This window comes from Zeus faber, assembly GCF_960531495.2.
Source record: "Zeus faber genome assembly, chromosome: 3".
Taxonomy (NCBI): domain Eukaryota; kingdom Metazoa; phylum Chordata; class Actinopteri; order Zeiformes; family Zeidae; genus Zeus; species Zeus faber.
Window position 1 is genome coordinate 25,221,775 of NC_137190.1, and position 20,505 is coordinate 25,242,279.

General features: G+C 46.2%; 2 protein-coding genes across 3 annotated transcripts in view; both read left to right on the forward strand.

Annotated features, from left to right (window-relative positions):
- The window catches only part of LOC307227860 (gamma-butyrobetaine dioxygenase-like), a gene marked incomplete at both ends in the record, with an annotated part of 17,753 nt that extends 7,919 nt beyond the window's left edge, over positions 1 to 9,834 (forward strand). The window contains 6 exons of the mRNA XM_079997304.1: positions 4,932 to 5,133; positions 5,858 to 5,963; positions 6,131 to 6,327; positions 6,833 to 6,999; positions 7,408 to 7,582; positions 9,666 to 9,834. Of these exons, the coding sequence (XP_079853430.1) occupies positions 4,932 to 5,133; positions 5,858 to 5,963; positions 6,131 to 6,327; positions 6,833 to 6,999; positions 7,408 to 7,582; positions 9,666 to 9,834 (1,016 nt within the window). The remainder of the gene's footprint in view (positions 1 to 4,931; positions 5,134 to 5,857; positions 5,964 to 6,130; positions 6,328 to 6,832; positions 7,000 to 7,407; positions 7,583 to 9,665) is intronic.
- A 1,061-nt stretch (positions 9,835 to 10,895) lies between these two features.
- Positions 10,896 to 20,039, forward strand: LOC307228599 (gamma-butyrobetaine dioxygenase-like). 2 transcript variants are annotated; one of them, XM_079998307.1, is made up of 8 exons: positions 10,896 to 10,992; positions 13,575 to 14,020; positions 15,195 to 15,309; positions 16,521 to 16,719; positions 18,199 to 18,304; positions 18,504 to 18,700; positions 18,843 to 19,009; positions 19,293 to 20,039. In XM_079998307.1, exons 2-8 carry the CDS (start codon positions 13,604 to 13,606, stop codon positions 19,454 to 19,456), a joined length of 1,365 nt encoding a protein of 454 aa, XP_079854433.1. In that variant the 5' UTR covers positions 10,896 to 10,992; positions 13,575 to 13,603; the 3' UTR covers positions 19,457 to 20,039. The 2 variants fall into 2 exon arrangements, with proteins under 2 accessions (XP_079854433.1, XP_079854434.1); XM_079998308.1 differs by lacking the exon at positions 10,896 to 10,992 and adding an exon at positions 11,000 to 11,052.
- The last annotated feature ends 466 nt before the right edge of the window (positions 20,040 to 20,505 follow it).

A 20,505-nucleotide genomic window follows, 5' to 3' on the forward strand; every position in this document is an offset into this window, starting at 1 on the left:
GGACACGGAGCCAGAGCGCCAGCAGCCGCCTGCCAGCCACAGGAGCCCTGGCTTCAGTTTCCTCGCCTGGAAAAGTAACTGTAGCAGAACCAAGACTGGGACAGGATAAGGCTCATTTATTATCTGCCACGGTCAAATATGTCCCTGCGAGCACATGATGTCATGGTGTTCTGTTTGAAAAATAGTTTTTGCTCGGTTCTGTTGCCGACTTAAATGACCGCAGCGAAGCTCACACCGTGAGTGTTTTTGGCACAATTGCACACATGACGAAACTTGGGGACGAAGGGTCTGTCATTGTATCGCCAGCTGGAAGGCGTGCAGAGAGAGGGGGTCTGATCTCCGGTGGGTTCCAGTAAAACCAGTGCCGTGGAATTACATTTTCACAGCCCTGGTTGAAAGTTGTTGAGAATTGCATGCAAAATAAGGGCAGAACATCGTGTGCCCTGCACCATCTGCACCTTCCAGACCGGCTCGCTGTTGGGGGGGGGGGGGGTTACACCATCTACCTCCTGCAGAGACACACTGTGCTGTGTCCAGGCCACTCATGTTTGATGGCTAATTTACTTGCTCGTTCTCTCCATACTCAGTCATTCCTTTTTACTTGTTTCAATTCACGTGGCTGCTTACAAAGACACACTCATGGTGTTGGTCATGAGTGTGTCATACTTACCAACGCCGTTCAAACCCTGGGCCCTCGCACGGTAATGACCCAATTGCAATTTGCAATTTGCAATTTGATCGACAGTATATTTTTACAGCTTAGCTTGAGGTATCGTATATCCTGGATATATTGTTTGAATAACTATTTCAAATAAACACGCACACGTATACGCATGCACGCACACACACACACACACACACACACACACACACACACACACACACACACACACTATTTATGCATTCCAAATTATTATGCAAATTGGATTTAAGTGTCATACACATTAAATTTTTTGTTTTTCAATTAAACTCATGGATGGTATTGTGTCTCAGGGCTCTTTGGATCACTGAAATCAATCTCAGACACCTGTGATAATTAGTTTGCCAGGTGAGCCCCATTAAAGAAAAACTACTTAAGAAGGACGTTCCACATTATTAAGCAGGCCACAGGTTTCAAGCAATATGGGCAAGAAAAAGGATCTCTGCTGCCGAAAAGCCTCAAATAGTGCAATGCCATGGACAAGATATGAAATATTAGATATTTCACGAAAACTTCAGCGGGATCATCGTACTGTGAAGAGATTTGTGGCTGATTCAGAGCACAGACAGGTTGGTGCAGATAAAGACATAATGAGGAAGGTTTCTGCCAGACAAATTCATGGGATTAAGAGAGCAGCTGCCAAAATGCCATTACAAAGCAGCAAACAGGTATTTGAAGCTGCTGGTGGCTCTGGAGTCCCACCAACCTCAAGATGTAGGATCCTCCAGAGGCTTGCAGTTGTGCATAAACCTACTATTGGGCCACCCTTAACAGAGATGTGTGTCACAAGCTCACAAGCAGAAACAGTTGCAGTGGGCCCAGAAATACATGAAGACTCATTTTCAAACAGTCTTGTTTACTGATGAGTGCCGTGCAACCCTGGATGGTCCAGATGGATGGAGTAGTGGATGGTTGGTGGATGGCCACCATGTCCCAACAAGGCTGCGACGTCAGCAAGGAGGTGGCGGAGTCATGTTTTGGGCCGGAATCATGGGGAGAGAGCTGGTAGGCCCCTTTAGCGTCTGCTAAATGCAATGCAATGCAATTTAGGGTCCCTGAAGGTGTGAAAATGACCTCGGCAAAGTATAAAGAGTTTCTGACTGACCACGTTCTTCCATAGTAGAAAAAGAAGAACCGTGCCTTCCGTAGCAAAATCATCTTCATGCATGACAATGCTCCATCTCATGCTGCAAAGAATACCTCTGTGTCATTGGCTGCTATGGGCATAAAAGGAGAGAAACTCATGGTGTGGCCCCCATCCTCCCCTGACCTCAACCCTATTGAGAACCTTTGGAGCGTCCTCAAGTAAAAGATCTATGGAGGCAGTTGGCATCAAAACAGCAGCTCTGGGAGCCTGTTCTGACATCCTGCAAAGAAATTCAAGCAGAAACTCTCCAAAAACTCACAAGTTCAATGGATGCAAGAATTGTGAAGGTGATCTCAAAGAAGGGTCGTATGTTAACATGTAAATTGGCCTGTTAAGTTGTTTTTGATTGAAATAGCTTTTGATTTCAGTGAATATGACCTCCCAATGCTGCACATTCAACAAATGACCATTTTCAGTTTTTTACAACCTCTAAAATGTTTTGAAACTTGTTTTGAAATAATTTGGAACAGTGCATTTTGAGTTTTTTATTTTTGAAAAAAATACTGTTATCATTGGGAGGTTTGTTCAATAACATTCAAATTATACCTTAACGGTTGATGACTTGAAAATTATGCTGACTGTCATTTGCATCGACTATTTAGGAAAATCAGAAAACAATATCATTTGCATAATAATATATTAGAGTTGACACTAGGACTTTCACTGCCGGTCAATGTGACTTAAGAACTCAAACTGGCTAAACCAAACATCAAGTCTAGTTCCTTGTGGAAAAATAAATGTATGTATTCTGTTCTACAGTGAGCCATAATACAAGAGATGGGGAAATATAGTTTGACTCAAGCAGTATGTGCAGACATGAATGTGCAGACACATTTTTGTCAAACATTTTAACCATTAATGTTAAAAAAAAAAGGGCGATAAACAGTCACATAGACGTTCCTATGGAGATTGGCACGGTGGCCACAGCAAGCTGTTCTTTTGGTGGAAGGTTCCATCTTCAGACACAATGCCGACAGCCGAAAGGAAAAAGGATAAATAATGGGCAAGTTGGAGAAAATGGCAGTGGTGATAGATGATGCGCTCCCACGGCGATATCAAGAAATAGGAATTTGAAAAGATGGGGAAATACTTATGAGGAGAAAGGAGGATGAAGAGCGGAGTCCCTGAGAACAAAGAATCTGGAAAGCGGAGGCAAAGGTGGTTCCAGTGGTGGAAAAGGAGCAGTTGGGGCCAGATTCCAGGAACAACCCCAGACCTCAACCCAGAAGACCGAGCAGAACCTCCCAGGCCTCTGGAAGGAGGAGCCGGGATTTAGGAAGAAACCCAAGGGTGAGAGGGATGACCGTCAACCCACAAGATGTTAACGTGTTGAAGGAACATATTTATATATTAAGTCAAATCACTCAAATGCCCGTTGCTGGACGAGTAGCCCTGCTGGCTGTGGGCCGTGCGAAACATTTGGTCTACGACTGAATCCCAGCCGTGCTGATACGTCTTCTGCGGGAAAGATGGCCTGGAAATATGTTGTCTGAGCACATCAAGGACAATCAAAAATATTGCTCACTTAACGTAAGGCGATTCCTTAAATAGGGTAGACCTCGGTAGCTCTCAGAGGCAAGTAACATATTTGTTTGCCAAAACAAAAGTTCACGAAGTGAGAAAAAGGCCTTTTTCCACGCCAAGAGGAACAGGAGTCAAATGTTTCTTTTCCGTCCACGTCTAGGCTTGTGACCTCCCTACGCCCACTGAGACACGCAGATCTGATTTCACAGGAGTAAATTGTCACGTTTGGGCCTGACCTTTCGGGGTGGCCAGTTGCTAATTCTAAGCCCTTGATATTTTTTTTGCGCCCGTCCTGAACAGCCGGATTGGTTTAAAGCGTCATTAGGTTTTTCCTCGAGGGTTTCCCAGCCCTCTTAACAAGTTTTAACAAGGAGGGGATCCCGGACCCCCCGAGCCGTCCCTGGGGAAAGGCATTGTTCGCGACAGAACAACAAAATCTGGAAGAGCGGCTTTGAGAGGGCGACAGTGTTTCTGGAAGATGTCGCTTCCGATTACTTAGAGTATACCGGCTTCTTAACGTCCAAGATAATTGGGTCACAACGAATATTCAAACTAATTCAACTCTTTAGCGTCGCAATCCTTTATTTTCCACAGCACTCGTAGCAACCATGAATCCGCTTCCAAGGGGCTGACGCTCTGAGTCTTAGAGCGTGAGCACTTTTAACGATGATGAATTGTGTGGACAGCTCGGCGCTCCTCATCCCCCCGCAGACCTTAGCCTTGTGATCCGCTGCCTCCGTGTGACGCACCAATTCTGCAAGACAGTTTTAAAAAACTGGTGGGTGTTGAAATGAGGAGCGATGAAGAGCCACAGAAAGCAGACATGTCCAGAGTCTCTACAGAAGCCCCCCTTGAACCCCCACCCACCCCACCCCACCACCACCATCACCTAAATGTGCTTAACAGCTGTTTCTGCTGGAGACACAGGAGAAATAGTCCATGGAAAAAAGGAGTTCAGCCAGCTGGATGGTGAACAGTGGGAGGATTTTTTTCCACCATTCTCTGTCTGTCTGTCCGACTGTTTGTGTGAACCATGCATTTTTCAGAAACACTCTCATCGTATAGTGCTCGGCCTCACCGCTAGTTTTAACTACACTGAATGCCGTTGGCTCGAACGGACAGTCCTCCTGCTTACATTGTGGGTATTGCATCTTTTTGCGCTTTTGCTCGGCAAACCAGCGGCACGGCACCGGGAACTCGCTTCATGAGGTGAAAACAGCACTTCCTTGGCACAATATGTGGGGCCCTATGGACGTGAGCTGCCAACGTGGAAAAACAAAATGTCCAAAAGGGTAAAGAGGAAGGAGTTATAGGCGAGGAAGTGGTTTCGCTTGTGCGTGTGTTCGTGGGTGTGAAAATTATCAGCCACCCCAACTTCGCAACTGAATTTGGAATCCGGAGAAGAGGGCAGATCTAAGTAACGTGGTCGACAAACACATGTAACTCAATGATTATGTTTCCAATAAAAAAAAATAAAAAATCAAAATGTGTTTTGCTGAACTCGGTTCACGAGTGCAGCTGGTCAGATGTATAAAAATGTAAACTTTCCTCTCTTCCCAGAGAAGAGGATATACTGGGATTCCAAGGTGCGCATTCCCACGGCCAATTTTGAGGAGGTCCTCCATGACGATAAGGCTGCTTTCACTTGGCTGATGGACCTGCGTCGGTTTGGCATTGTCCACCTGCGAGGGGCTCCTGTGGAACCAGGCCAGGTGGCCAGACTGGGCGAGAGGATTGGATATGTGAGGTTCACCTTCTACGGGTAAGATGTCATGGCATTTGCCCGTGGACTCTATTGTCTTCCAAGCCACTGTCTTTATTTAATAGCCCGCTAAATCGTGAAAATGGGACTTTTTCTGGGCCCTAGGAGGGCCCCGGGAGTTATTCAATATGAATTAAGTACAAGAAAAGGATTCATTTATAACCTTTTCCGGCGAAACGAAGAACAGACAGATTATTTTAAAGGAACAGATGGACAGCTCTAAGCTCCTTCCTCCCCTCCATACTCCTGCATAGCACCTGAGTTATCACTGTATGATGAATCCTGGACAGAGACAAAGAAAGCAACCTTAGAAAGTGTGCTCCGGATTTTTTAAAGGTCAGAGAAATGACCTGGTGCACTCATTGAGAACAGGATTGGAATACAAAGCCTCTGCACTGAAAACACTGAGAACGTCCTGTAAGTACTCGTCCCATAAAAAGCCTGGCTGTTTTATAATATGGGCAAGTCAAGGAGCGAGCATGTCGGCACAGAATTTAGAAACCAAGCCGTCTCCTCCCCAAGCTACCCTCGCTGCATGTCAATGAGCCATGATCTACTTTAAAAAGGATGGAGTTTGCTGGCATCCCACTCTCTACCCTGGAGGATCAGCACTTTATTCTTGCCTTTTCTCCCAACACACCATCGGAAGTTGAGCTCAAATTAAATGATTAACATGGTGATAAGACTCAGCTGATAAATTTACTTTCCTCCTTTCTCTCCCTAGCCACACATGGCCGGTGCAGGACAAACACATGGCAAACGACATCGCCTACACCTCCATGAAGCTCAGCCTCCATACAGACTTCCCTGCATTTCAAAACCCGCCCGGAGTGAGTTACTCTTCTGACTTAAAGATGACTATACCGTACATTGTTTTCAATTCAGCATGCTTTTCTCGAGCGGGTTTTTTTTTTTTTTATTGCAAGTTGCAGATTTGTTTCCCCATTGACACGCGGGACACCTGACGCGCCTTCATGAAACATTTGCCTTCCCGCAGGTGCAATTTCTGCACTGCATCAAACAGGGCCACGAGGGAGGGGAGAGCAGGATGGTGGACGGCTTCCATGTCGCAGAGGAGCTGCGCAGAGAAGACCCCGAGGCCTTCCGGACCCTCTCCTCCGTCCGACTGGACTTCACCAACGTTGGGAAAGACTACTCCGACTACATGGTGCAGAGCAAGAACCACATCATCAAGTAAGTAGTGTTCAGCCACAACTAGACACAATGGATGGATGGATAGGAGCAGCGGATGGATAAAAGAAGATACATCGTTGCGCTACAGTTGGTGCATGACGCTGTCCCTCATATAATAAATATACATATACACAAAGCCAATTATACTTGGTCAGGCTGTATGTGTTTTCAAATTCAAACATACACACAAATTCTAATGGAAGAATGGAAAACACATAAAGACATGCACCTGAAACGCATTGGCTTCCTTGAACTGGCTGAGTGGTTTAAATAAGAGGAAATACTGCCATCTACTGGTCAGAGTGATTATTGTACAATACACACAGCACTACTGTAGATGTAATATGGGGAAAAAAAAAATACAAAATAAATAAAATAAAATAGATTCTATTTAGAAATATACAAAGAATGTTCATAATCAAGTAAAAAAATACTTCTGTGTTGAATTATTGTTCATTATTGTTTTTCATCCTCTACCTAATCTGTGCACGTTGCCTTGGTTTAGTTTGGATGCCATGGGTCAAGTCGCCAAGGTCATTTACAACAACGGCACCAGAGACTCAGTGCTGGACATCCCATTAGACGACGTCCAGCCCTTCTACGAGGCTCTGAAATCCTTTGAAAACATCCTGGACAGACCGGAAAATGTTCTCACCTACCTCATGGAGCCAGGTCAGTGCGGTTTTACACAAGCAAGCTTTAAAAAAAAAACAAAAAAAAACTCCATCTCCAAGGCTTTTCCCTTAAACAAATGCAAAATAATTGTATTTATTCAAATGTATGGGAGTTGGAGGCCATTACAGGCCAGGGGAGTTGTATGGTAAGCAGAGACAACAGATCTCCCATGCTGGAGTTTTCATGAGCCGAACATGGAATTCCTACCAGCTTCATGAGGTGAAATAATCCACTCCGGGATTATGACACGACCGCGAAGATTTTCTGATCAGCAAAAAACAACGAGTTCCACGAATGAGTGGAGCCAGCTGGATCAGATCAGATCAACTTCCCTCCTGTGCCATTACTTCAGTCTCAGGCACCCACTGCCACTACCCACTGCCTTTTTGTCTGTTACTTGTATAGGCGACTTGCTGACGTTTGACAACTGGCGTGTGCTCCACGGGCGAACCAGCTACACCAACAAGGCGGACAAGATGCGGCACCTGGAGGGATGCTACCTGGACTGGGACGAAATTATGTCCCGCATGCGCCTGCTCCGCAGGTCTGTCCGTGGAGACGACACGCCGCTGACGAAAATGTAGTAAAAGAGTTGAAGGTGGAGCGTGGCCGCTTTTAAACGTCTATATCTGCCACTGTGAGAAGGGCTACCATTGTGTTTCTTTTTTTTTTTCCCCCCAACTTGTCTGAAAGAGATGAAAATCGTTCACCCAACCGACTCAAGAGGCCGTGGGTCAAATTAGTCTTGGCTTTGATTTGTGGGGGACTTTTGATGAACTTTAATTAAACCATCTTTTCGCTTCAGAATCTGTCGCATCACATTCTATGATGCCTAGACGTGTGCTATGAAAATGACTTACATTGCGTGCTTGTTGGTGAAAGCTTACTGGGGCCGATTCGCCTACCACGCCCCACCCAGGTGGCGTGTTCAGGGACCTCCGGCACAGAGACACAGAGGAAGGGGTAGAAAACAGGACGTAGACATAAGAGCAGAAGTATTCTCAATACATAATTATTTGGTTATACAAGTGATTTGTCCAACAATATGCGAATAGATTGTTTATGCAACAACAACAACAAAAGAATGGAATGGAGTGAGATGGAACAACAGGGGGCTCTGTGTCTCACTAGAAAACTAAACGGCTTCATTTGTCAAAGCAGGATACTTCTGGCCGCTTTCTTCTCTCAAATTAACCACACATAAAATACAAATACTATTTTGAGTCTTAAAAAGCAATTGTCATACCAATTTGTGGCAATTTGGGTTTGGGAACGTGTATGTAATGACTCTCCTCAGTATTGAAGCTATAAATGATCGGCCACACAAAAAATAAAGAAAATTATGTATATAATTGCATATACATATGAATATAAAAATATATACATGTAAAATGTATATATATTTGGCAGCTGTAATGGGGATATAAGATACAATTCAGCACATTGCTGTGAAGGGTATTACCTACATGTGTTGTTAAGTTGTACACAATATTCTTATCCTTACTGCCAAACACAGATACAACTCTATAACATAACACCATAATCCCCTTCAGATGTTTTGGGAAAGGTAAAGGATAAAGGCATTGTTTCCCAGAATTACATCTTACAGAGTGTATATGCTTAGTGTCTCCTTCGACGTCTAAAGAAATGGCTATTCTGGCATTTTGCCCTTGTGAAAAAATAAATAAAATCATTTTAAGCACTTTGTTGAGCTTTGGATTGTCTGTGTGATCAATTTTAGTCCAGCATTTAAAGACAGAACCTGCTCTGCCCTGACCCAGACGCAGCATTATGCAATTTCTCTCATATACTGACAGACTAATGAGTCACTAGAACGGAAAATAGATGAAATCCCTGGTTTTCAGAGACTCTGAAAAGCAGGGATTTTCAGTCCAGTCATCCACCAAATAATGGCCTATTGGCAGTTCTACTCGGACCAAAGAGCCGGGTCGTCAGTTTCATTACGCGTACACTGCATTTGAAATTAACAGAATCTTCAGGAGAGAGCTGTGAACCCTGCCTTATTTTTGCCCCTTTCATTACAACATCACTTATTCATGTCTTTGATTTGAAATTCTTTTAGCAAGTAAAAATCCTGCAGAGAAGCTCAGGTGGTCCCCTGGATGAGAAACGATTTTGTGCTACTCCCTTTGTTGGTCTGTTTAAGGGTTTAGATACTGCCTAACCGTATGGTTCCATAACTGTCTTTCAATCGTTTTGGACATCCTAATAATTATAAGAAGAATTTATAGTTGGCTGTATTTAAAAATATAAAAATTTTAAAATAAAAACATATATATTTTAATAAACACAATATTAATTTAAGGTAATGATTTATGGAAGAAAAAAGATGCTGGTGTCTTGCAACGAGACACCGGACACTTGCGGCAGGGGCTGCGGACTATTACTAACTACAAGTGCAGCCACGAGTGCGGACGCCTCCCTAGCCATCGAACTGAACCCCTTTTATGCGCGGTTTGAGGCCGGCAGCAACAGCGTCAGCTCACCGGCTTATTGGAGTTACACCGCTGGGGATGAGTGCGCACTCTCAGTGTCTCGAGAGTGACGTCAGGAGGGCTCTTATGCGGGTGAACACCAGGAAAGCTGCGGGCCCAGCTGTCATATCTGGAAGAGTGCTGAAGACCAACACCCCCCTGGCCGAGTCAGCGCAGCTTCAAGAGGTCCACCATCATCCTTGTGCCGAACGCCGCCTCTCCAGCCTGCCTGAATGACCGCCGCCCGGCGGCCCCCGCCTCGGTGATCGTGACGCGCTTCGAGAGGCCGATCCAGGATTACATCTGTGCCTCCGTCTCCCCTCTCCGGCACCACTGACTCGCTGCAGTTTGCGTACCGGCCAGAAAAAGATGCGCGGACGACGCGTTCGCCCAGGTACTGCGCACCACGCTCACGCACCTGGATGGCCTGGAAGGGGGGCTATGTGAGATTGCTGTTCATCGACTACAGTTCCGCTTTCAATACCATAGTCCGCACCAGGGCGGCTGTCAAGCTGCGGGAGCTAGGACCGAGCACTCCGCTGTGTGCCTGGATCCTGGACTTCCTCTCAGCCCGGCCCCAGGTGGTTTGGGTCCGGAGGCACACGTCCAGCTCCCTCACCCTGAACACAGGATCCCCCCAGGGCTGCGTCCCCCCCCCCCTACTGTACTCCCTGTACACACACGACTGTGCGGCCACGTCCCGCTCCAACAAGTCAACCATCAGCCATCAACAAGTCTGCTGACGACACTGTCATGGTGGGCCCGATCAACGATGACCGTGAGAAGGCCTACCGCGAGGAGGGGGCTGAGCTGGCACTCTGGTGCCGGGACAACAGCCTCCACCGGAACCTCGGCAAAACTAAGGAGCTGTTTGTGGACTTTAGGCGCGGATTTACAGCCCAGGGGACTTCTGTCGACAGGGTGAGCAGCTTCAAGTACCTGGGAGTCCACATCACGGAGGACTTAACATGGACCACACACAAAGGTGAGAAAGGCGAGGCCATGTCTCTACCACCGCAGGCAGCTGAATAAATGTAGGGTCTCGGGGTGAGGATCCTGCCTTACGTTTCAAGAATCAGTTAGTTCAGTTCGTTTAGTTAGTTATTAATTAGTTAGCTACGGTGTTAGTACTCGTTGTGCATAATCTCTTGCTATGACATTTCACTGCGTATATGTATGAAAGTACGCGTGTATATGTATGTGGCAAATACACACCTTGAATCCTGAAATCGGTGAGTGCATAACTTCGAAGAGTAAAATAAATACGCTATGGAATAGGCCTTTCTTTTAACCCAGGCGTTATTGTCTATTACGCGGTTGTATTTATCTTATCTAGCGATCCGGCCGCCAAGTGGAACCAAAGCCGCCGAGGTTCAGCTTCCACCCGGAGACCTTTCACCTACTTCACGCTCGCACACACCCCCGGGGGAACGCTGACGAATAAATGGAGGGATGGACGAGGGAGAGTTGTTAATCGAGCTCCGAACAAAATCCGGTAAGTTGTCGGAGCTCCGCGTTTCTGCTCTCCGTTTGTCCGGTGATTAAGCTGATTAAGGTAGGTTGCAGACGGGACACGACGCCGCCGTATGGTGTTGTCGATCGAGCGGACCTCCGCGTTGGAGCCAGCTGCAGGGAAGACATATGGTCTCTATTTACTAGCGTTAGTGAGGACGCGTACGCACCGCCAGCAACCCGTGGAGAGGGCGCCCAGACGGCCACGGGAGGCCGGACCGACAGCCTGGCAACACGCCGCAGCGCACGGCACCCGTGGGGGGGGGGGGGGGCTCCTCAAAACAGCCGTTAACCCGCCGAAGGGGGTCCGGGGTTACCACGGCAACACGTCGGAGCCAGCCTGGTCTGGACCGGGTCAGTTTGGAGCGACCGAATGGAGCAGCAGCTTCGCCTTTACGTAGCTATACAGTAGTTTTGGTTTTTGTTGTGTACCCGGTCCTGACGGGTCCGTGTGAGTATTATACAGTGAAATCCACATTGTTCCTGTTGACGCAAATGTATTAAAACCGTCACAAATCGGAAAGTAGGTGGGAAATGCAAAATGGGCTTTTTTGTTCAAATGACAATGTAGTCCAGCTTTGACTGATACGAGGTACATGTGTGTGTGTGGGGGGGATACAGTAAAATTCACATTTTTCACGTTTCCTCAAATTGATTATTATTAAAAATGCAACATGGGCCTCCTATTGTAATATAATCCATGTTTGACAGCTCTGAGTACAGTAGTTTGACTGCTATAAGTGCAGATCTAGACATTTAGGTTTGAGGCGGTCTGCGCGTAGCAAAACCAAAAGTCTAAAAATGCGTCATTTTAGAAGAAGGGCGATCTCTAATCGACGCACAGATCCACACACACACACACACGCACGCACATGCTTTGGATGGTGGCCGGTGAAATGAGGCCTCTGCGTTTGACCCATCCTGGCCTTTCCTTCCTCCGGGGCCACAGCCAGGAGCAGTGGGCAGCGTGCGTGGACGCGCCCGGGGACCTGGTGATGAGTGTCCATCGCTGGTCAGACGTGTGATGTGTGCATGTTTCTGGTGGGGGGGGGGGGGTCCCTTAGGTTCCCAGCATAACTATAACTCGTGGCCACACATGCACACGTTTTTTCTTTTACACGGAATGGATGTTGGGGTGTTTACGGACGTATTTTATGATTTTCCCGGAGCACCAAAGCGCGAGGCTCACAGTGCTCCCTCCCCGCCAACCAGCAGCGCCTTCACCCCAGGAACGAAGCGGTGCCCCCAACCTTTGTCCTGCACCGCCCGTCACTGACCTGTCCTCGGCATTGGGCCTAGTCAGCACAGTCCAACTCCATGTTAACTCTGTGGATAGACGTGTACATATGTTCATTTTATTGTCACATTTTATTATTATTATTATTATTATTATTATTATTGTTATTATTATTCCCTTTCTTGCCTTGGGCTGTTATTGTTTTTTTGTTTTTTCTTTTGATGCTGCGACACCTGAGTTTCCCCACAGGGATTAAAAAAAAGTTTGATCTTAAACTTGAGGTCGTTGCGATCCACACAGTGCCGGTGTTCTGGCTGCAACGGGTGAAGTCAGGCATCCTTGTAGTCTTGATATTGCTAAACAAGCTCATTATTTATTTCTTAAAGTGGAATTTGAAGAACGGAACAAAAACAAACTGGGCACAGTGGTTGAACAAACACTGGTTATAGACAGGGGTCGAAAGTCACAAAGTACAAGTACTTGGTGACTGCTTAAACAAATGTCAATGTATGCTTTTACTGGAGTTATTTTGTACTTTCATGTACTTTCAATGTCAGTACTCCTTCCACCATTGGGTACAGAGCTGCTGTGTAAACACAGATAGTGGGTTACAGCCACTTACAGCAGTTGATGTAGCACACCGCCGGTCCACAAAGGCGGTGCTGGTGGCATCACAACAAATGTAATGACAACCTAACTAACTTTTAAGGTCAACGCATTCCCTTCATAATTCCACCAATTTGGGACATATCCAATTCAACCCATAGAATTCAGGAGGTCTTTCCTCCTATTGTGTATATATTGGGATCGGCAGCCGTTTTGTAAACAGAAGACTCCCCTGCGCCCAAAAGTGTATCCGAACAATGGGATTACTCCCAAGTTTGTTCCAGGTGTTTTTGGTGCAAAGGTGACCTAATAACTATTTAAGTTTTATTTGTTTATGCAAAACTCATGACACAAAATGCTTTTATCAATCAATCTATCTATCTATCTATCTATCTATCTATCTGTCTGTCTGTCTGTCTGTCTGTCTGTCTGTCTGTCTGTCTGTCTGTCTGTCTGTCTGTCTGTCTGTCTGTCTGTCTGTCTGTCTGTCTGTCTGTCTGTCTGTCTGTCTGTCTGTCTGTCTGTCTGTCTGTCTGTCTGTCTATCTATCTATCTATCTATCTATCTATCTATCTATCTATCTATCTATCTATCTATCTATCTATCTATCTATCTATCTATCTATCTATCTATTGATTTATTTATTGAATGCAATCACTATCACACTATAGCAAAATGATTATATGGTTCCACGCTTTCTTTTTTCATTTTCTCAACCGAAGAGGAAAACCCTGTTGGGCGCTGATCAAGAATGTGGCTCAGTCGGATTGCACGGTGTGCCCTGCCGGGCAGAATGCAGAGGGGCTCTACTGCCGTGGCCTCCTGGAGACCGAGTCAGAGCGGTAGACCGGAGCGGCCGGCAGCGCCCACACCTCCGTGTCCAGCCGCGCTACAGTTCCGTGGGGAGCGGACTATGGCGGCGGCGGCGGCCGCGGCCCTTCCCATAACCCGCCTTCAGCTGAGACAGGCCCGGGCACTGGTTGAGGAACGGCTGGTGGAGGTGGAATGGGAGGACGGATACAAGAGCCTCTATCCTTTCACCTGGCTGAGGGACAACTGTCAGTGCCCACGCTGCACCCTGCAGTCTGCAAAATCCCGCAGCCTGTTAATCGCCGATCTGGACATCCACACAGGAATCCACACTGTTCAGGTCAATGACAACAGCAAGGTAACGCTGCTTCCTCTGATCTAATGTTAGAATGTCCAGGTCCATAGAAATGCACATGTACACGGTGGAAAAAACCTGACGGAGATAGCATATTCACCACGTGTGCGATAATGACACACCTATGTGGTGACACCATCGCAAGATACTGAGGGCAAGTGTGGAAGAGTTAACTCAATTCTTCTCACAGATTCCGTGGTCGCAAATGTGTTATTGAGAACATGTGCAGGGAGAGAGAGTACAGGACAACACAGAGACCGCACCCAATGTGTCTCTTGTACCATCTCTTGAGTTCACCGACAGACTTTATACTCTTAAACCAAACAGTCTTGCGGTCACAAAGACAGTCGTTTACTAAACAATGGATTTCCTGGACGTGTCAGAAGATGAGGACATGTTACGAACGACACACCATGCAGACTATCCTCCATGTAAATGGTGAACATGTCCTCAGGTATCAGGCGAACTAGGTCACTGTCGTCCTGGGCTCATTTGAATGTGACTACGTGCAGATGAAAGAGCAAGACAGTAGATCCAGGTGACACACATTTCTGAACAACCGAGTTTCCAGATGCTACTCACCAGCTCAAGACAGTCAATATTTGGGGCGTCGCGATTCTGAATCGGAAAATCGATCCAAATAAGCGTTCGATTTCAAACTGAGAAATTAGAGTCAGGTTCGCGATTTGCGGGTAATGTTGTCCGACATATTGGGGCGGTCAAGATCCGCCGGTATCCGCCTGCGGCTCGCCCTGCTCCGAAGCGACTTTCGTGAAGTGTGGTTCGGAGTTGGGAGAGGTGCGGTCGTCCCCGTGGAGGGGTCCGCTGCGCCGCATCCCTCAAGGCACACCGCACCCGCCCACCTGGCACTCGGGCTGCAGGAACGAAAATCGAATAGACTTCGAATAAAGAAAAAAAAAAAAAAAAAATTAACAATAAAGTTCAATATTTGTTGTTTAAATATTCTCATATTTTTGTCATTTATACATTTTTAATATTAAAATAAAAGTTAATCATTGAGAAACAAGTGTTTTTCTTTACAAATCTAGACTCTATAGTCTAACGATGGCATTGCCGTCAGCACCGGGGGGGGGGGGGGATCAATCTGTCTTTGTAAGTCAACACCGAACCGGGCGTCAACCAGATCTGCCATCACAAGTCACGTGTCCTCCCCCAGATATCCGTCGCGTGGCCGGACCGGCATGTCAGCGAGTTTGAGTCGGAGTGGCTCAGGAAACGCTGCTTCTCCTCGGACGCCAGGCGAGAGATGCAGAAAGAGCTTTACATGGACGGTGAGGAAACATCTCCCACGCAACATTTGTGCTGGAATAACACGCTGATTTATACTTCTGTTTGAAGCATTACAGCAGTTGTAGGGTTGGGAACTCGGTGAGCCCTACTCCTACGGTGCTGAGGTTCATGCCATAACAGTTATGTAACGCCGCGTGATGCAGGCGACCCTGTATACACGTGCACACTTGGAATTGGAATTGTGTTGGAAATTGACCTTTTGTACGTTCCTCTCTCTAAACGGTCTTTTCCCGCTGGCCGGTACATTCTTCCCTGGCCTGAGTTGAGGGGGCAGCGCACCACAGGCTTCACTCGTGGTCATTCATATCTTGATTTTTTCGTCCCTGTCACTGATCTCCTCGCATCCCCACCGGCTCATTTTGATACTTGAATCGCGTCATGTCGTAGGGCTTTGTTGGAGTTGGAGTGATATTCGTTTGCATTTGTAATTGCATTTGGGTTTGAAAGTTGCTCATCTAAGCCGTTTGTTTTCTTCACGTGTTTCCCCAGCCTTGTGTAACAAGGAGCTGGTCCCTGACCCCTTTCCTCCGCTTCTTAATGTCCAAAATAAACCCGTCACTCAAGTCCTTCAGCAGAAACATTAAAACTTTAACCTCCAACACGGGGGGGGGGGAGTATCTAAAAGGCAGAGGAAGAAAGCGTGCTTCGTAGGCGAGGAAGTGCTCCTGCCTGGGCGTCGTGCTGGGTGTGTGATAATTGTTCGTCATCCCAACTTTGCGACAGAATTTGGAATGCAGAGGAGAGGGTCCATCTAAGTTACTGCACATATCTGTATATACTACAAATAACCCATCCCATATACATATCTATATCTATTCCCTTCTATTTTGAACCCCCACTTTGTATTATCTTTTTGAGTCTTATTTTATTTATATTTTATTTTATTTCATTTATTTTATTCTATTCACTAACTGCATTACGTTTTTAGGAATCAGTTTGTTTCAATTAGTTGCTAGGAAGAAATGAGGTGAGCCATTATGTTCGGTTTAGTGACTATTGTGCATAATCTCCGGGTGCGTTGCAAAGACATTTCACTGCATATATGTATGAAAGTATGTATGTGTGTGACAAGTAAACCTCTTGATTCTTGAGTTTGGCCACACTCCTTTAAAGCACTTATTCTGCTTACATAAAAGTGAAGATGCGTTTGTCTTATTTTGTTCATGAATGGCCCCGGTTAAACTTGTTGCAGAGAGGAATTACTGGGATTCCAAGCTGTGCCTTCCCACGGCCAACTTTGAGGAGGTCCTCCATGACGACAAGGCTGCTCTGGCCTGGCTGATGGACCTGCGTCGTTTTGGCATCGTGTACCTGCGGGGGGCACCGTTGGAACCGGGCCAGGTGGCCAGACTGAGCCAGAGGATTGGATATCTCAGACACACTTTCTACGGGTGAGATCCGGTGGCGTTTGCCCATTTATCCTTTTGTCTTCCAAGCCGCAGGAAGCCAGCTCCTCGCTGGTCCCTCTCAGCTCGTCCAGTCGTGTGACGGAGCGACCGGAGGCCGCCGTGGTTCTAGGAGGTGGGTTTACGGCGGCTCCCGAAGACGATCGCTCCCGATGCAGCCATAGTGTCAGTTTTAGCAGAAAGACGTTATAAAGGCGATAAAACACAAACAAAAGTGTGCACCGGCGTTGGATTTTATCAGAGGAAGATGCCCTTCTCGCTGTTCCCAAAGAGCTTGATTTATTAGCTCGCCCTGTGGGTGACGAAGATGTTCCCAAATAACATATTATATATAAATAACATTGTTATTTTGCCCCTTATCGCTCTCATGGAGGACCAGATGAGTGAGGCCTCGAGGCTTGGGATCACTGCCGTGCACGCAGATGGGTCTTCACGATGACGTCAATATTCTACCAGGACGCCGCCAGCTAACGTTGGCCTGACGTTGGGCTTGGGCAGATGTACAATTAAAATCGGTGATTCACTCCATTGATCGACATTGATTACAAGTATTATTGTTTTTTTTTGATCTGCAGGTATAAGTGTGTTTTGCTCTGTTCAGAGCTGTCGAGTAACCGCTGGTGATTGCACCTGACTTTCCCCGCTCTACAGGCCTGTGCGTAGACCGTTTAAAGGGGCAGGTGCTCAAAAAAAATAGAAAAGGCACAGGGACGCCCAGCTCCGGTTCTAGGCATTTTGCCGCTCTGGGCAAACGGAGCGGCCGAGGACATGTTCCTCATGAATAATCAATCCCCTACCTCCATGCCCATTCAAGCTTAACAAGAAAAAAAAAGAAAAGCGCCTGATAAAAACAGCAGCGCGGGGCATCAAGGGGCAGGTGCTCGGGAACCCTATGTTATTGTGATTAGACCCAATATTGTGATTATAATATAGCAATATATAATATAATCACATAGAGAAAGATCTGGATTTATTTTGTTTCCGTAGTTTCTCACTTGCAGGGAAAATAAATAAACGTAAACCGAACTCAGAATTGGAGCGGAGTTTTTTATTTATCTATCTATCGATTTATTTATTTAATTGTTTGTTTATTTATTTTGCCTGTGTCTTTCATTTTAGATCTATGTATTTTTATTTATTTTTTTTTATAGTCAGCTGAGTGAAGGGACTGTCCTGCTCCAAAAATAAACCTGCCCAGTGGAGACGCACGTCTCCCCGTTGCTTTCGGTTGCTTTGGGACTTAATTTAGTCAAGATTGGATGTTTTTTGTGGAAATTCTTCACTTGTAAATAATAAATCCTCCATTTGTGGAACCCGGAGAATGCATTTGCCACATTATGCGCGCGCTTCCCCCAACAAAATCGAGACAAAAATAAAAAAGAAAAGAAAAAAGCGATTGAGCTCAAGAAAGTGATTGACACGGTGAAGATGACTTTCCTGAATCAATGTTCCCCTTCGCTCCAGGCCCACGTGGCAGGTCCAGGACAAACCCCAGGCCAACAACGTCGCCTACACCTCTGGGACGCTCAGCCTCCACACAGATTACCCTGCATTTCACAACCCTCCTGGAGTGAGTTATGCTGCTTATTTGGCGCATTGTGTGGAATATTAGTTAGTTAGTTTAAATGCTTTAGAATGTAATCTTTCCATTGAAGGCAGAGGTATGCAGTACCGCTGCCACGGAGCTGCTGTGTGGAGTTAGTATTGTAGGGATGGATACTTGGCTAGGTGTGTGTATGTTACAGTACATGGGGCGTGGCCTCCTTTAGGTCCAGTTCCTGCACTGCCTGAGAACGGCCCACGAGGGAGGGGAGAGCGAGGCTGTGGACGGCTTCCACATGGCGGAGCTCCTGCGCAGGGAAGATCCCGAGGCATTCCAGACCCTCGCCTCCCTCAAAGTGGATTACACCAACACCGGGGCGGACTACTGCGACTACAAAGTGCAGTCCAAGAACCACATCATCAAGTGAGCAGTCCAACCGCCACCTCCAAATGAATCCAAGCATCTTGAAGGCCTGCCCTTGGAACTAAGTTGCGGCGGGACTTGGCGAGCACAGTGACTATATTATTGGCTGCTCATCTAATGTGTGCACCTTGTTTTGGTTTAGCGTGGATTCCGAGGGTCAAGTCTGCAGGATAAATTACAACAACGCCACCAGAGACTCAGTGCTGAACGTCCCCTTAGGCGAGGTCCAGCTGTTCTACGAGGCTCTGAAATCCTTTGTGAACATCATGAGCCGACCGGAAAATGTCCTCACCTACCTAATGGAGCCAGGTCAGTGCGGTTTTACACAAGCAGGCTTTAAAAAAAAAACAAACAAAAAAAAATCACCGAACCAATCAAAAAAGGAAGTACATGGTCCTTTTTTTTTTTTTTTTTTTTTTTAAAATAAAAGCCTTAATGTTGATGATTGGAAGTCAATCCAAGCGATTTGGAATCATAATTTAAATGTATCCTGAATTAGAAGAACAGCTTCGGCCAAATGTCGCGCAACGGGGCGTTTGTGACTTCCTTGTTACTCCTTCGCTCTCATTTCTCCGCTTTTGCTTCGCCGTAGGCCACTTGGTGACGTTCGACAACTGCCGCGTGCTCCACGGGCGAAGGACCTACGTGAACAAGGGAGAGAAGGTGCGGCACCTGGAGGGATGTTACCTGGACTGGGATGAAGCCATGTCCCGCCTGCGGATACTGCGCGAGTCTGTCGGCGGAGACAAACCTTAAAAGGCATTGAAAGCTGAGCATTTTCAAATGCAGAGCTTCGATACCCTGAAAATGGCTACCATTCCCCCCCCCCCCCCCCCCCCCTGTTAATCCTATAAAGAGAACTGTGGGCGAAGTGCAAAGTTTTAATTGTAGAGACCTACTCCTGTATTATCAACCATGAACACAGTAGGCATTATGCTTTCTGCCGGCGTTATGCTATCTTAAAGCCACAATCATCTTAATGTTAACATCAGTTTGGGAGTAAATATGGATATTTATTTCCTTTCAAAAATGTCTCACATTATGGTTCTTTACCATTTTATATTTATCTGCCAAAAGAAATTTTTGTATGAATGCCTGTGGCGTGAAAGAATTGACACTCGTTGAACATAGAGTACTATGGTTCCTGTGTGACTTAAGTTGCCATTGAGTGGAAAATAAACCCTTTAAATATATTTTTAGTATTTTTTTTTGGTTCACTTCCGAATAGTCCCTCACTCTCAAATAAACACTACCTTTTGGGTCTTAGTGGTTCTAAGCAGGGCTATTGTTTGGAAAAGCAATTCAACCAATGGGTGCCAACCTTTCAGAAGTTGTCACAGGAGCCTGCAATCGAGTCATTCGGTCAGTTTGAATGGAGAAAAGCGCTCATTCTGTTCTGTTGCTGCGTACCCCATGAACAATCTCAAGGCTAAAGTCCGTCTCCAGCGAACTCTGCTCCCGTTTCCGCGAGCGCAATATCTTATCATTAAGTACGACTTTTAAGATTGCAGCAAATGGTGTTGCAATGGTGGAGAACCTGTCTTCGGTAAACAAAAACAAGATCTTCGATAAACACAGCTAAATTCTGAGCTATCATTGACTCAACCATTTATCCAACTGTGATTATCAGCTGTTCGTTGCCTGTAAACTCAACTCGTCAGTTGAGTCAGCTCAGTTTTTTAGCTGTAGCGTTATGGTTGTGAAGCATTGCACAGGTTCATACCTGGCAACCCTCAACTCACTTGGACGTGGCATTCCCCACTAATGATTTTGATCAATTAATCAACTTATTTCAACAAAGACTG